The sequence below is a fragment of the Halictus rubicundus genome, chromosome 13 (assembly GCF_050948215.1).
Source record: "Halictus rubicundus isolate RS-2024b chromosome 13, iyHalRubi1_principal, whole genome shotgun sequence".
Taxonomy (NCBI): Eukaryota; Metazoa; Arthropoda; class Insecta; order Hymenoptera; family Halictidae; genus Halictus; species Halictus rubicundus.
Window position 1 is genome coordinate 14460471 of NC_135161.1, and position 13603 is coordinate 14474073.

At 38.8% G+C, this 13603-nt stretch overlaps 2 protein-coding genes across 3 annotated transcripts; one reads left to right on the forward strand and one right to left on the reverse strand.

Moving 5' to 3' along the window:
- The first annotated feature begins 434 nt into the window (after positions 1-434).
- LOC143360668 (centrosomal protein of 104 kDa) lies at positions 435-7870 on the forward strand. Of its 2 annotated transcripts, none has more exons than XM_076799726.1 (16): positions 435-707; positions 1476-1640; positions 2807-3018; positions 3088-3274; positions 3777-3988; positions 4309-4510; positions 4624-4771; positions 4844-4970; positions 5041-5267; positions 5333-5602; positions 6059-6290; positions 6475-6653; positions 6741-6886; positions 6978-7079; positions 7395-7520; positions 7626-7870. In XM_076799726.1, the coding sequence occupies exons 1-16, from the start codon at positions 668-670 to the stop codon at positions 7694-7696; spliced, it is 2646 nt and encodes an 881-aa protein (XP_076655841.1). In that variant the 5' UTR covers positions 435-667; the 3' UTR covers positions 7697-7870. The 2 variants fall into 2 exon arrangements, with proteins under 2 accessions (XP_076655841.1, XP_076655842.1); XM_076799727.1 differs by having other exon boundaries at positions 6077-6290.
- Positions 7871-8316: 446 nt separating this feature from the next.
- Positions 8317-13531, reverse strand: Nsun2 (tRNA (cytosine(34)-C(5))-methyltransferase Nsun2). Its single transcript, XM_076799742.1, has 13 exons — positions 12431-13531; positions 11611-12090; positions 11420-11504; positions 11153-11315; positions 10976-11083; positions 10700-10887; positions 10483-10627; positions 10116-10421; positions 9656-10035; positions 9411-9578; positions 9189-9338; positions 8889-9100; positions 8317-8698 (listed from the first exon to the last, which is right to left on the reverse strand). The coding sequence occupies exons 1-12, from the start codon at positions 12494-12496 to the stop codon at positions 8889-8891; spliced, it is 2451 nt and encodes an 816-aa protein (XP_076655857.1). The 5' UTR covers positions 12497-13531; the 3' UTR covers positions 8317-8698.
- Positions 13532-13603: the final 72 nt, after the last annotated feature.

Sequence of the window (13603 nt, forward strand, 5' to 3'; positions counted from 1 at the left end):
AGAATGCAAGACGGTGCCACAATGTGCCACGTACGAAAAGTCAAGATCCAGCGGAAATCCCTGCACCGATTAATTCCAATTTTTTGATAACGATGCATAATAAAATAAAAACAGAATGAAATCCCGAATAACCCACGGAGTTTAATCACGGGCAAGCGAATGAAACAGTTATACGAAATTTGAGTAGGGCATTAAAAATTGCGGGTGATGTTTCATCATTTTGACCGGTCCTATTGTAAAAAGTTAGAAAGGGAGAAGGGGGAGGGTGGTAAATGTGACGTTCGCGTTGATCGTTCGATTCGTTCGGATTCCAAAAGGAGTTGAAAACACGAGAGAGGGGTGGCACTGATGACAATCGAAAATGCTTGGGGTCTCGCGAGATCAGAGTTTCCGCTCGCGAAAACGGGGAGCAGTCGGCCAGTTCTGTCGCAAGCTTCGCCGCGGCCAGACGTGCAAGTGGCGTTGCCTGCGCGCCGGGGTGAATCTTGCAAGCTCTCCCTTATCGAGCTTTCAGATGGCTGTGCCTTTTAGATTTTGACGTTTTCCTCGTTTTCCCTCCCCCTTTTCTCCTGTCGTAACTTTATTTCTTTTCTTCATATATACATATATCTATCCGACTGTTCGCCGGACCTCGCCGTTCTCGTCGCCAGAAAACCACCACCCTAACATGCCGAGAAAAATCGGATTCCACGTCGTGTACGCCACCAGTAAGGGGACATCAGATTGTGATTGTGATATCCGTTCGACCGGCGATAACCTCGACGATAATCGTGCGCGAAAAATGTTCCTCTCGCCGGGCTAAACACGTCGGCCGAAGGGTGCTTCTCGGTGGAACAAAGAAAGCGTGGATGATAATCGTTCGAACGACGTCCAGTCGCCTAAAGCCGCGTAGCCAACGTTCCCGGCACGGGAGCATTGATTTTTTTCCCCCCCGTGTACGAGAAATATTCGATTTCGAAAATAGTTGTATTTTTCATTTTCGTTAGAGAACCGTGCACGGATTAACAGCGACGAAACGACACGTGCTTCTCCACGTTTCCGTGCAGATCACGGAATCGCCTTCCGCCGCTGAACGGGATCGCGAGCGATTCGTACTTGGAACCGATTAAATCACCGGGTTTGACATTTCGAAAGTAAAAATAGCCGCGGAAGCAACGCGTCACTTGCGTCTTCAATTGTTATGATCGCGAAGCGTGCAGCGAACCGCCGTCTGCCTGATGTGACTGCGTTCCGTGCTGACCGTTCTCGCCGCATATAGTATAATTTAAAACATTATCGATCACATCGGCATCTCCATTTTTGCCCGTCAAGGAGAACGATGTAATCCTGCCGGATAGCGTGATGCGGGCTCTTTTAGATCGGAGTACCGCTCGAAATTCTAATTCTCGAAGCCCGTAACGAATTACCCCGTGAACCGCTATGTAATTTCGAAAGTGATTTACATTTGTCACACTGTAATTTTCGAATAATCATAGGCGAAGAGGACAGACACTCCTCGTTGGAGCTGAACGTTCATGGACCGACGGTAAGGGGCTGGCAGAGTTCAAGAAGATGTGCGTATCCTCAAGAACTCATTCTGCGCCTGCATGGGCCGACGAAGTTGACTAGGATACAAGTGTTAGCCCACCAATACCTTATCCGTGAGTCGTCATTCTTAAAAAATGTTTTACCCTTAAAACTACCCTTATGTTACTATTTATTTCGATTTTTAATACTTGTAAAACAAATTGTACATGTAGTGAAAATTATGTGATGATTCGAAGGAAAGAAAATAAGAAAGACCGAACATTTTTCATTTCAAGTCCCGTTTTCAGGAGAATTAAATCCTAATCTTAGAAGCTATCGTCATTATCATTCCCTGCTTCCTCTGTTATGTTCTTGGCAAAGGACCCAAGAACTGATGTATTTTACGATAACATTGTCACTCCTGATAATCTGATCATTCTAGAATTTAAAGTGTTAGTATTGGTTACGATTTTCGTGACTCTTAAAATAAATTTTACGTGGCATGATATTTCACACATGATAGCCTTTAAAAAAATTTCACGTGCACACGTGCGCTTGAACAGCTTCTGTGTGAACACAAGAGGCACGAATAACGGGACGTTATTCTATATGGAATCGAATGTAGAATAAAAGTAGAATAAATCGATGTAGAATATAATTTCGTTCTCGTGAAACATTTATCAACGCGATAAAAAGACGTTAATAAATTAACAAACGTCGAATGAAATTTCGTTTTCAAGATAATTGAAAAATTTACCGACAGAGAGATATATCGAATACAGTAATAAATAAAGAACTGAAATACAATTTCGGTATCCTATGTATTATATGAAATTTTGTTCCGCAGAATCACAAGATTTCAGCACTCTTGATGTCCCCAGAAAAGTGATTGAGTTACGAATGAAAATCGAATTAACTCCCTCACTCCGATTTCCCAAGGCAATTTTCATTTTCTCTCCCTGATTCGTCCTTTCTTCCTATTCCGCTCTGCGTTGAACAGCGTACAACAATTTACCTTTTATTATTTCCCTCGCAAAGCACGGATTAACACTGTGACTGTCGTCATACATGGATGCCCTTATTCTTTTGTCTAATTGAGTAATTATTTTTCGTCTCATAGCGAGAATTTGATTAAACTTTGGAGGACACAATTCAAGCAAGCACACTCTACCTATCACCGTAGAAATTAATGTTTAAGTTTGAAAAAATAATCTTGCCATGCAAATCTGGAGGACATAGCAGTCAACGTGTTAAGGGAGACGCGAAAGGGGAGGTTTAATTGTCGGTAAAATGATTGCAGCGGAAAAGCTGGAAATATGGACATCGGTGGAGGAGAATGCGTCAGTTACGACGGAGTTCAGTTATTTGGGTTACATTACGTTGTCCGACAACGCTTCAACCATGTACAAAAGCAGGGAACTTAAGAGCGTCGCGCTTCCGGAAACGGAAGCTGTCTCCTTGAAACTGAGACTGCACAAGCCGCACAGCAACGCGCACAATGTTTATCAGCAGGTATAGAATGAATTTCTAGCTTCGAAGGAACTAGAAGAGAAACGGCTTACTTATCCGCGGAAATTCCAGGTCGGTCTTATCGCTATCAATATCCTCGGCGAACCTTACGGTCAGGAGCTAACGGGTCAAGGGGACGCGCCGTACAATCCTCATTACACGTCTCCCTACGACGATCTAGCCTTCGAAATGTATGTCGATCGCGAGGTGGCGAAAATCATCCGGCAAATGGAGGCGAAGAAGTTGCAGGCGGTCGAAGGTACGTCTTCGAAACGCGTTTTAGTTAGCGTCGCTCACGTGTGACGACCACTGTTGGTATTTTCAACAAGTAATACGTTTTTATTCTGTAAATTATTGATAGAAATTAGAGCTCGTGTTGACTTGACGCACACTTGAGTAAATATGCGGGATGGTGCAATCTGTTCAATGAGAGACTGCTCTCAGCATGATCAAATGAAATTGCAGACACTTTATAAGGAAGTGGGAGGTCAACTTTATGCGACTAGAATAGCGAAACAAGACTATAACTAACTCAGAACGCATTTTGCCGAAATAACCCCCTCCCCCCGAAATCAAAAAATTTTCTTAAAACTCCGAATGAAAAATAATTTCTATTCGACTCCTGTTACTTACAACTGCTGCAGAAAATGCCAATTTTGCATAACTTTCGCTTTTACCATTTCTATTTTTCCTTTTTTCGTTAATTCCATTCATCCAACTCGTACACCAGAGAATTATTCATTGATAATTTTAATTTTTAGAGGAAAGATTCGAGTACGCTTCGAAGCTGAAGGTAGCCATGGAAAATCTGAGAAAAGCCGGAGAACGCCTTGGGAAGTACGAATTGGAGAAAAAGTATGCGATCGCGTTAGAGGATTACGATAAGGCCAAAGCGAAGAAAGCACAAGCGCAACAATATAGACAGCAAGTCTACCAAAGCTTGGAAGTGCAAGATCTACTAGAAGTTCACGGCGTAAGTATATTTATACTCGGATAGAATCATTCCTAAATCTTCAAAAATAGATTTAAGAATAATTAATAAATAAGTCGTCAATTGTACAATCTGTATAAAAAGTAATGGTCAACCGTCCTAGCGGTGAATCTACACCTCTGGATCGGTGGACATTTGTCAAAGAAATTTTATAATGTAGAATTAGTATTCGTATGTATAACATTGGATACTAGGATGGACGACCATTACTTTTTATACGCCCTGTACAGTTGCTAGAAACATCCACTTTCGAAGTTGTATGTTTATTATATGTCCACTTGTATGTTTCTCGTTGTAAACAGCCCCTGGAGAAAAACAACCAATCTTCGATAGAGGGTAAAGAGCCTGTTTCGGTGGATACTACAAATACTGCAACAGCCCCCGAGGACATTACGTCTCCGCCGAGATTAGTAATACCACCCAATCGCGATGGAGCTATATCACCAACTGGTCCCGCTCATCAACCACCTGTTTCGCCTCTGCATCAAAAACCGAACAGCCCTGGTACCACTTCTACAGATTACTAATTCCCTCTGTATTCGCAGATTAATTCTCATACGTTTCTCACAGTGAAAATTCGAAATTTCGTAAGTTTAATACTTTTTCTAATTTGACAGAAGTCACCGATAGCCCAACGAATGGAGTCGTCGAGAGACAGAACAATTGCAACAAGGGATCCCTCAGACGGAAAACAAAGTCGGCAGGACCGGCGCTTCGATCCAGTTACGAGGCTTACGAAGAGAGAACGATTCCTGCTTTGAGACAGTAACGCATCTTCGATTCTTACAACACTTGAGCCACTCATTTGCTAAATCGATTAACCGACGAGTGTTTCAGCTCGCACACGAACGAGTTCACGAGAGAATGTCACATGGACAACACGGAGACAAAGGTGATCTCGAAACTGAACGACAGAGAAAAGAAGCAGGCTGCTTTGCCGATAGCCGTCTTCGGAATGGAAATGGTGATGCAAGTTTCAAAACAGTTCTTCCATCGATTCCTCGACACTAATAACCAACAGGTTTGTCGTTTAGGTGGAGAAATTCTACTCGAAACAGTTCACGGACAAGGAAGAAGGTTTGATGCAGCTGAAGGAGGAGCTGAAGACTTTCGATTCGGAAGTGTCGAAGCATTCTGCGAATAAAACAGCCAGAGCAACAATTTTGCTGCTGCACAGAGCTCTTAGGGACAAGGTCTACAGCGTGTACAGTCTAGCGGCGCAATTAATTAGAATTTTCTTTTCGGAGTTTGCGACAGACAGGTGAGATCATGCTCTTTAAGACTCCGCGATCGTAAGCGCATCGCTGATTCATCGACCTCTTTCAGAGTATCGTCGAACGAAATCGCAAGAAGCGTTGAACGTCTCCTTCCGGAATTGTTAACGAAATCAGGCGACACAACTCCGAGGATTCACAACATGGCTGTGCACACGATTCTGAGCATGGCAGACTGCAAGTGCGTCAGGGAATTGCACCTGATACCGGTGCATTTAACGAGGCCAGTCAGCAGTAGTACGCATCAACGGCTGGCTCTCAGCAGGCTGGAGATGGTGGAGCAACTGATTCTTAACCACGGAATATCTACCGACAAACAAAGGTGACCCTGAAGAACATAATCTCTGCTGACGGATTTTACATCAACTACTACGGTCTGTTTTTTAAATGAAGAGACCTGTGATTCGCTGGCGGTCGCAATAGCTGTTCACCTCACGCTTCATATTCACACGTTACCAAGCTAGAGTGAGAGAGACAGTTACTATGACTGACCCAGGATCTTATGTCTTCTCTTTCAAAAAACAAATTATACAACTTGTCTGTTTTAACTTGACTCTGGAAAATATCAAACCATTTGTTATTCTATGCCATTCGTTGAGATGTTCCAGCAAGTCGACTTAAAATGGACATAATGTAGTTCTGTAGATCATCCCCTACCTCATTGTCATTACGCAGCCTCTGCGAATGATTTTCGAGAGGACGTCCTTGCGAGAGTCATTCTCAGAGGTCCATTCACCTCATTAAGCCCCCAGCCGTAAAACGCAATTACTCTGATAAGATATTGTAATTGTTGCAGCGGACTGACGTGTCGAACGTTGTCGGAGCTGGGCTCCTCGGGTTTGCACCACCCGGCGGAAGCGGTCAGGAAAGTTTCGGAGAGGATTCTGGTGCTGGTGTACAAGGTCAATCCTAGACTGGTCCGCAAACAATTGCCTCCGGACGATGACATCACAAGAAGAAACTTGCTGTACCGTCAACTGTTTCACGAGTTCGATCTGATCGATCTCCAGGTAGATCTTTGAGGGGGGCGACTCTTGCGACCGGTTGAGGAAACCGATTCCCTTGCGTAAATCGATAGCATTCAATAATTCGCAATAAATTGCTCAATAGTTCGCAATAAACTGCTCTCCTTAAAACTAGAACCGTAGGAATTGAATTAATTCGGGAATTTAATGAATTATGCGTTGTTAACAGAGGAAAAAGGAGGCGGAAGCGTGCCAGAAAACAACGACACCGACGCGAACGAAGACGACGGAGAACAATGTAGCGAACTTGACGAAATCTCCCTCGAGAACGAGTCCTGTCGTCAGTACCGGAAGCTCAACGAGTATAACATCTCCGTCCGAAAATAGTACAGATCACAAGGGAGACAAGTGAGTGGCTTGTAATTACGTATCACCACAACGGACAAATTTTTAATGATTTCATATAATTTTCTGTACACGTTTCCTCCCTCATAGGATATGCATATTTTGCCTTTCAAAGGGACAAGGATATTCGGAGGAAGGGCTGAATATTCATTATTGGCGAAGCTGTCCCATGCTGACGAAATGCGAATCGTGTAAGCAAGTGGTAGAAATTTCGTACTTGAATCTTCACTTGTTGAGTAAGTACTTCGATCGTTGGTTGAAACTTTAAATTGTTCAAGCGAACTGTTGTGGTTCCTTCTCATTCGACATTTGTATTGTCCGTTTCAGACGAATGTGATATGCGAAGCAATTATGTGAAATGCGAAACGTGCAAGCTAGCAATTCACGAGAACTCTTTTGACGAGCATAGGAAAAGTAATAAGTGTACAAGTACGTACCGTAAATCGTAATGATCAAAAACGCGTCTAGCTGAGCAGAATTAAGGAAACGAATGGTTTCTAACGGTGGCGGCTCGCGTATATGCACTATTTCCACTATTTCCACTTGATATTATCGATAACATTTAATAAAATAAAAAGATACAAAAAACATTGTACGAAACTGTGCGGTTCACATAACGTGCGGTAACATTAGCTAGAGCCGCCACTGGTTTCTAAAAATGATTATTAGACTATGAATTGGATGCATTTGTGACAAAAATGACCAAGCGAAACACAATAACTTAACTCTATGTACACATTACAGAACCTATCGAGGGTTACGACCGTTGTCCACTCTGCTCGATTCTCGTGAATCAAAATAAATGGAGAGAGCATCTCATGGGTGATCATCCTTGTACAAATAACCCACGAAACAGATTAGTAAAAAGCTGTAAGTGGTGGAAACCTCATGTTCAGTCTGAATCCACAAAATCACGGCTCTGCTTTCGCACCCCATTTTTATAGACGTGTTATTCATACATTATTTGATTCACAGGTTCGAAGTCTCCATCCAATTCTCAAAATCTTGGCGGGAAGATGACATCACCAACCAGTAGAGATTACTAACATTAATCGTCAATTTTCGAAGACCTCGGAGTATAAAAATTTTTAGAGAACTTTTTACTTTTTGTTCCTTTTATAGTTTATCTGTGTGTTACGAGCTGTCCAGCGTTTTTTCATATTTGTACCGATATTTGTTTTCGTTTTAATAGAAAAAAACCCGTCCTTCATTAGTAGATATATCTCTGTGTTAAAACAAAATTTCTAATCGTAAGTTGAAATCTTCTAGCCTCTAGAATATTAGGAGTCTTGTTATCGACTAAATTGAAAACGAAACAAGAAAATCTAACATACTTTGCAATCTGGGACTGTGGTCACACAAGTATTTTTATGCGAATAGTATGTATGTGTACAGGGTGTTCCATTTTAAATCAGTCTCGTTGACTATTTACTTATGAATTTATTTACACGGAACGATGCGTCTTCGCTTACACATACCTTTTTTCTGTTGGTGCATACGCAGATTTAATCTGTATGTACATGATTAAAATAACATGTGTAGATGTTCATCAGTTATGAACGTAAAAAGATAATGCTCGTGTGACCAGTCCGAGGCAAATATCAACGAGAAGTAACAAGTACTCATCTTTTTCGAATTTAACATATGGTAGTGAAAAGGAGTTCCATACAATTTACAAACATATTATTGAACGTTATGGCGACCGCCGTTTTTGAATGAATGATTCCTCAGCATCCGGCCATGTTTATAATAATATTTGTACTATAATCAAGCAGTCAAATAATATCCTAGTGGCCGAAAATGATGAAAGAAAGGAAAGGGTATTCGTCGCTCAAATAACTCAGAATTATATATGTAATTTCATAAATTATTTCATAGAAAATGGATAGTAAACACGGCATTTCCCATAAGATCATTGTAACTTTCTTGCCCTGTAGAAGTATTTTATTTCCATTACTCATTGTAGTATGTTTAATCGCGCCATATTAAATATGACCCGTCTTGATACTCTTCTTGGACTTCAACGATTGGAGCACCATCTTACACAACTTTAAATAAAACAAAAATTTTTTACTCTTAAGACATGCTACTGATATTTATAATGACATTAAAGAAACAGCAATTTATATTACAAAATTGCGTGTTATTCTTGCGATTCGTTTAGTATTTTCAAAACGTTCTCCTTTTCAGAAATGTTATTTTCACTATTATCTAATCAGTAACTTGTTTCAATATTACCTAATTTAATGGGGTTTCCGATTTGCTAGTAGCTTCGGATTCGTCAATTTCTTCCGATTTGATAATAGCTTCTGATTCATTAATTTCTTCCGATTTGCTAATAGCTTCTGATTCATTAATTTCTTCCGATTTACCAATAGCTTCTGATTCATTAATTTCTTCCGATTCGACGGTAGTTTCGAATTGATCAGAATTGTCGGTTTTGTTTTTTTCTGAAACGAAAATTTTCAAATAAAGAAAATATCACGCGTAGAATAGTATATATATATACTAGTAGTATATATTTCAAAAAATACATACCCAATTCTGAGTTATTCTCCTTTTCGGCAACTTTATTGTCACCAGCATTCACGTCACCAATAACTTCTTCTTTAATCGTAGTTTCCGATTTAATATTCACCTCTATTTCTTGAACAGGAAGAGATTCACGCTGCTTGAATTTGTTCTTTTCTAAGACAAACATTTTCGAACAAAGGAATCATCACATGTAGAGTAGCGCATACATATTTCATAAATACATACCGAACATTGAACAATCAGCTCCCAACAAACGTAAATAATGTATTGCGTCAATTAAAGGAACATAAGCCCTGAGAGACATAGTACCTCTCCATCCTACTATGTTTAATTTCAATGGATTCGGATCATCAGACCCTTTTTCTTCATAAATTAGAATACAACTTCCAGTTTCTACATTAAAAACAAACGAATTGTCACAATAAAATTTTACCATAAAGTATATATTTTGAGAACGTTGAGATGATTACCAAGATCCTTTAAACGTTTCTGTATATCTGGATGAAGTTTTACAATCTCGGGTGCATTACTAGGATTATTATTTTGCAACAGTGTTACCAAATCTTCTTTATTTATTGGTACCCTCCTACTATCGCCAATGTAATTCATAAAAGTTTGTAGTCCCTCCCACGCAAGCCTGTACGGAAAGCAGTTATTTTTGTTCGCGTTCCTACTGTCGCAACGTGTGAATGATTTCACTCCAGTGTTTATCAATTTTATCTGATTTTCATTGGAAAGGACGACGTTACGAATTTCAGGTGACGTATAATAAATGTTTTTTTTCCTACGACCTAAATTTCGTACTAACAAACTTTTAGGATCCAGTTCGTCGGATATATCATAGAATTTCCTGGAAAATGTTAACCAATTCATCAACGAAATGAATAAAGAATGAATTATATTGAACACGGTGTAATATTTTCTACTTACTTAACTGATAACCAGACTTCATCCTGATCATCTTTGAAGAAAACAAATGGATCCTCCCTAAATCCTTTAGTTCTTCTACGTTTCCTCCTCGGGCCTCGTGGCTTCTGATCATCACTTAATGGTCTTTTCCCTGGGGCTACGTTGTTATCTTTATCCTTTCCTGCCTCTTCCTCCAGACTTGGTTCTTCGGTGCCTTCTTGAGCATCAGAATTATCTTTACACGATTCCCAAGGTAATGGCTTCAGTTTTTCTAAAACGGCCACGAAGAAACCGCCGGTGTCTTGGTGATGTGGTAATATCCTCATACTATGTAATTTTAAAAGCGAAAGTAATATCAATTGTGAAAACTTTGAATATTTTTATTTACCATCGTTCCAGATTAAATTTGGCCGCATCCTCTGCTTTTGGCGGGAACATTTTTGGTCGAACTTGTGTTTGCCATTGTTCCGGTACATCCTCCCATGATTTATAATACTGTAAATCTTTCGATGCCGGTAGCCAATGTGTCACGCCTATTAATGGACAAGTTAGAAAAATCATGTGATCTGTTCAACGTTTATGATATACATTATGATATAACGTACCTGGATCACATATTAATCCAGGAACCAAATGCCTGCCTTCGACTATATGCACGGAATCTCCAGTTTCGAGAAGAAGCCTATGAAGAACAGCTTCATTTTCTACTGGATTTAACGAACAAGTAGAATATACCATTCTACCACCAACTGCCAATAGCTCTAAACCTCTTCTCGCTATCCTATACTGAATTCTGTAAACCCACAGTAACAAGTTATGTCACCAGTCAAATTATGTATCGTTTAGTAACAGAGATTTGCGAGAAAATAAATGATATTTACCCATGAAGGTTGTTACCATTCGCTGGACTCCATTTACACCAAATATCTGGATTTTTTCTCATTGTACCATCTCCGCTGCATGGTACGTCAGCAAGTATTCTATCAAACCTATAATAACAAGCATAAGTTATTTAACTCTGTAAATGCAGCACGGTTTTCACCCCAAATTTTACTAACTTCAATTCTCCTTGTGTACCATCCGGTTGTGTAAACATTAAGTTAGGTAGCATAGAAGCATCGTGATTTGTAATTAAAATAACTGGACTATTGAGTCTTTTGGCTTGATGCACAAGCATGTAACAACGATTATTATCCAAATCGTTGGCTATCACAAAACCCTCTGTAAAGTATCAAGAAAAAATGAACTTACAGAAAGAAAATCTAAAAATTAATGTAACCACAAATTTGCCTAATGTTTGATATAAATGAAAAACTTTCATGTACCTGGAAGTCCACTTCCCTCATCGGGATGTAGCATTTCTATAAGTTGGGCTGTCTTCGATCCAGGTGCAGCACACATATCTAAAACCTATATAAAATAATTATAATTTCATTTCTATAAGAACTAGTGTTAATTAAAAGCGAATAGAGGAACATTAATAACAAATTGAATGAAATTTAGTAGATTAATATACCTTGTGTGATGGTTTTACGTCTAATACTAAAGGTGGTACCATGCTGACCACCTCTTGTCGACTGATACTCCCACAATTGGTTTCAACAACTAAAAAGTTATGTAATTTAAAATAGGCTTCAGATCTCCTAATATCTTTCCTAGTTAATTGCAACTGCCAAGCTAAATTATCAGGATAAAATGGCAGACAGCGTAGAATCTCCTTTCCTTCTTCATTATTTTCAGAGTCATTTTCTAAAGGTGTATTTAGGATCTCTTTGAAAAAATCTCCTTTGATTTTCTCAAGTAGTCTTTTAGCTTCGACTTTTGATCCAGTAATTCGAAAAGCTACTGGAAGATTTTTTTTCATTGTGGTCATAAACGATTCCCATTGGTCGTCTGGTACAATTCCCTGAGTTTTATAATAACTTTCAAAGTCCGCATTTTCTCTAATAATGTCTTCATAGTTACGGTGAGGTGTGTGATCCCATTCATCTTTTTTCTGTACAAATTATAATAATTTTATGTATTCTTATCCACATAAATATATATTTTCAAACAAATGCATAAAAATACGAATTAATGTAGAAATAAGTAATACACAATCTTGTATATAGACATTTATAAGACTCGTGTTAATCAAAAATGTACAAACGCTTTTTTGATTTTCAAATTTTTATACTTCTTATATTGTTATTTAATAACAATAGAAGTTGTTAATATCCCGTTTGTTAGTGTAAAAAGATTGCAAGAATAAGTTTACAAAGACTTTGTATGTATACCGAACATAACCACAAAATAGAAGCCGGTGTTTCTTCTATTACGTAGAAACTGATACGTACCTTTTGCTTTTCACGACGTTTTTCTGCGAAATTCTTTTTCGGCGCATTTTTTCGTCCTTTTCCCATATTTATATAAAGTAAATACGTTTACAACAAAACATGTAACAATGAACACGTGTTCAGTAAACAGAAACAATTCGCTCTGCTGAATGCGAAGAATCGGAACGCTAACACTAAGCTATTCCAATACACCGAGTATTATCAGTTTTAATGTATTATATCGTAATGTTTAACGGTAGTTTAAACGTTTTAGTGCCACAGATTTTTGCAAAAATCTCATCGAAAATTAACAAGTGGGTAAACGACGCGATCGCACTTTCGTTTTGTTCCGAAAAATGCCAAGCAGCGCGATGACGTTAGTTCAACTAAATGTATATGTAAGCTACGAAGCTTATGATAGTTCAAGTTTTAGTAAAGTATAAGTATAAAATGTAACTTCTATGAACCATAAGACCAAAGAGTCTTTGGCAAAGACACGCATTGACAAAGGACAAAATCGAAAAAGTGGAGTCCGAATGGAAATGAGCTGGCACTTTTAACCTTTTAAGCACTGAACACGATCATGCACCGTAGCGTTAAAACGGTTTAATAATTGTCCATGATAGAAAAAAAAACGAAAAATTGAAGGAAAAAACAGGAATTGTATCGTCTTCGTTTTCCAGTGGTAAAATTAATAATCAAAAATATTTCTTCAAAATTCACCAATAGCAACGCGTGTACGGACGCAAAAGAAAGACAGAATGATGACGGACGTAGTACTATTGGTGGATTTTAATTGTTAATAGTTTGAAAACAAAGTTGAAATTAAACAATTTTTTACTCTTTGTTGTTATTATTTTTGTCTTACAAAGTATCATTCTTAAAGTTTTGTCATCTGTTATCAAATATCCTGTATATTCCACAATTTGCTATGAATCAGAGTTTGGGAGACAAAATATCAACTTCATTTTGATTCTTTAGCCTCCGATTTTGACTCGCATGAATACATCTCCAAATGGAGGACAAATTCAGGGTCGAAGAATAATTTTGATGTCCTCATATGTATAATTACATTTAATTCCAGATATAAACAATAATAAATTGACGAATAAAATTTCTATGGTGGTCTCCTATTTTGAATGATCTAGGAATGGCAGGAATGTTCGGCGTTGGGCGACATATTTATAAATATTT

Excerpts from the sequence above, each read along its gene's own strand:
- Nsun2 (XM_076799742.1), bottom strand. The coding sequence starts at position 12,496 with ATGGGAAAAGGACGAAAAAATGCGCCGAAAAAGAATTTCGCAGAAAAA. Across the intron at positions 10,628-10,699 it reads TGGATTAATATGTGATCCAG|GCGTGACACATTGGCTACCG; the intron begins GTACGTTATATC and ends GTCCATTAATAG. Across the intron at positions 10,422-10,482 it reads AAATTTAATCTGGAACGATG|TATGAGGATATTACCACATC; the intron begins GTAAATAAAAAT and ends AAAATTACATAG.
- LOC143360668 (XM_076799726.1), top strand. The coding sequence starts at position 668 with ATGCCGAGAAAAATCGGATTCCACGTCGTGTACGCCACCA. Across the intron at positions 3,275-3,776 it reads GAAGTTGCAGGCGGTCGAAG|AGGAAAGATTCGAGTACGCT; the intron begins GTACGTCTTCGA and ends TTTAATTTTTAG. Across the intron at positions 4,971-5,040 it reads CCGTCTTCGGAATGGAAATG|GTGGAGAAATTCTACTCGAA; the intron begins GTGATGCAAGTT and ends TTTGTCGTTTAG.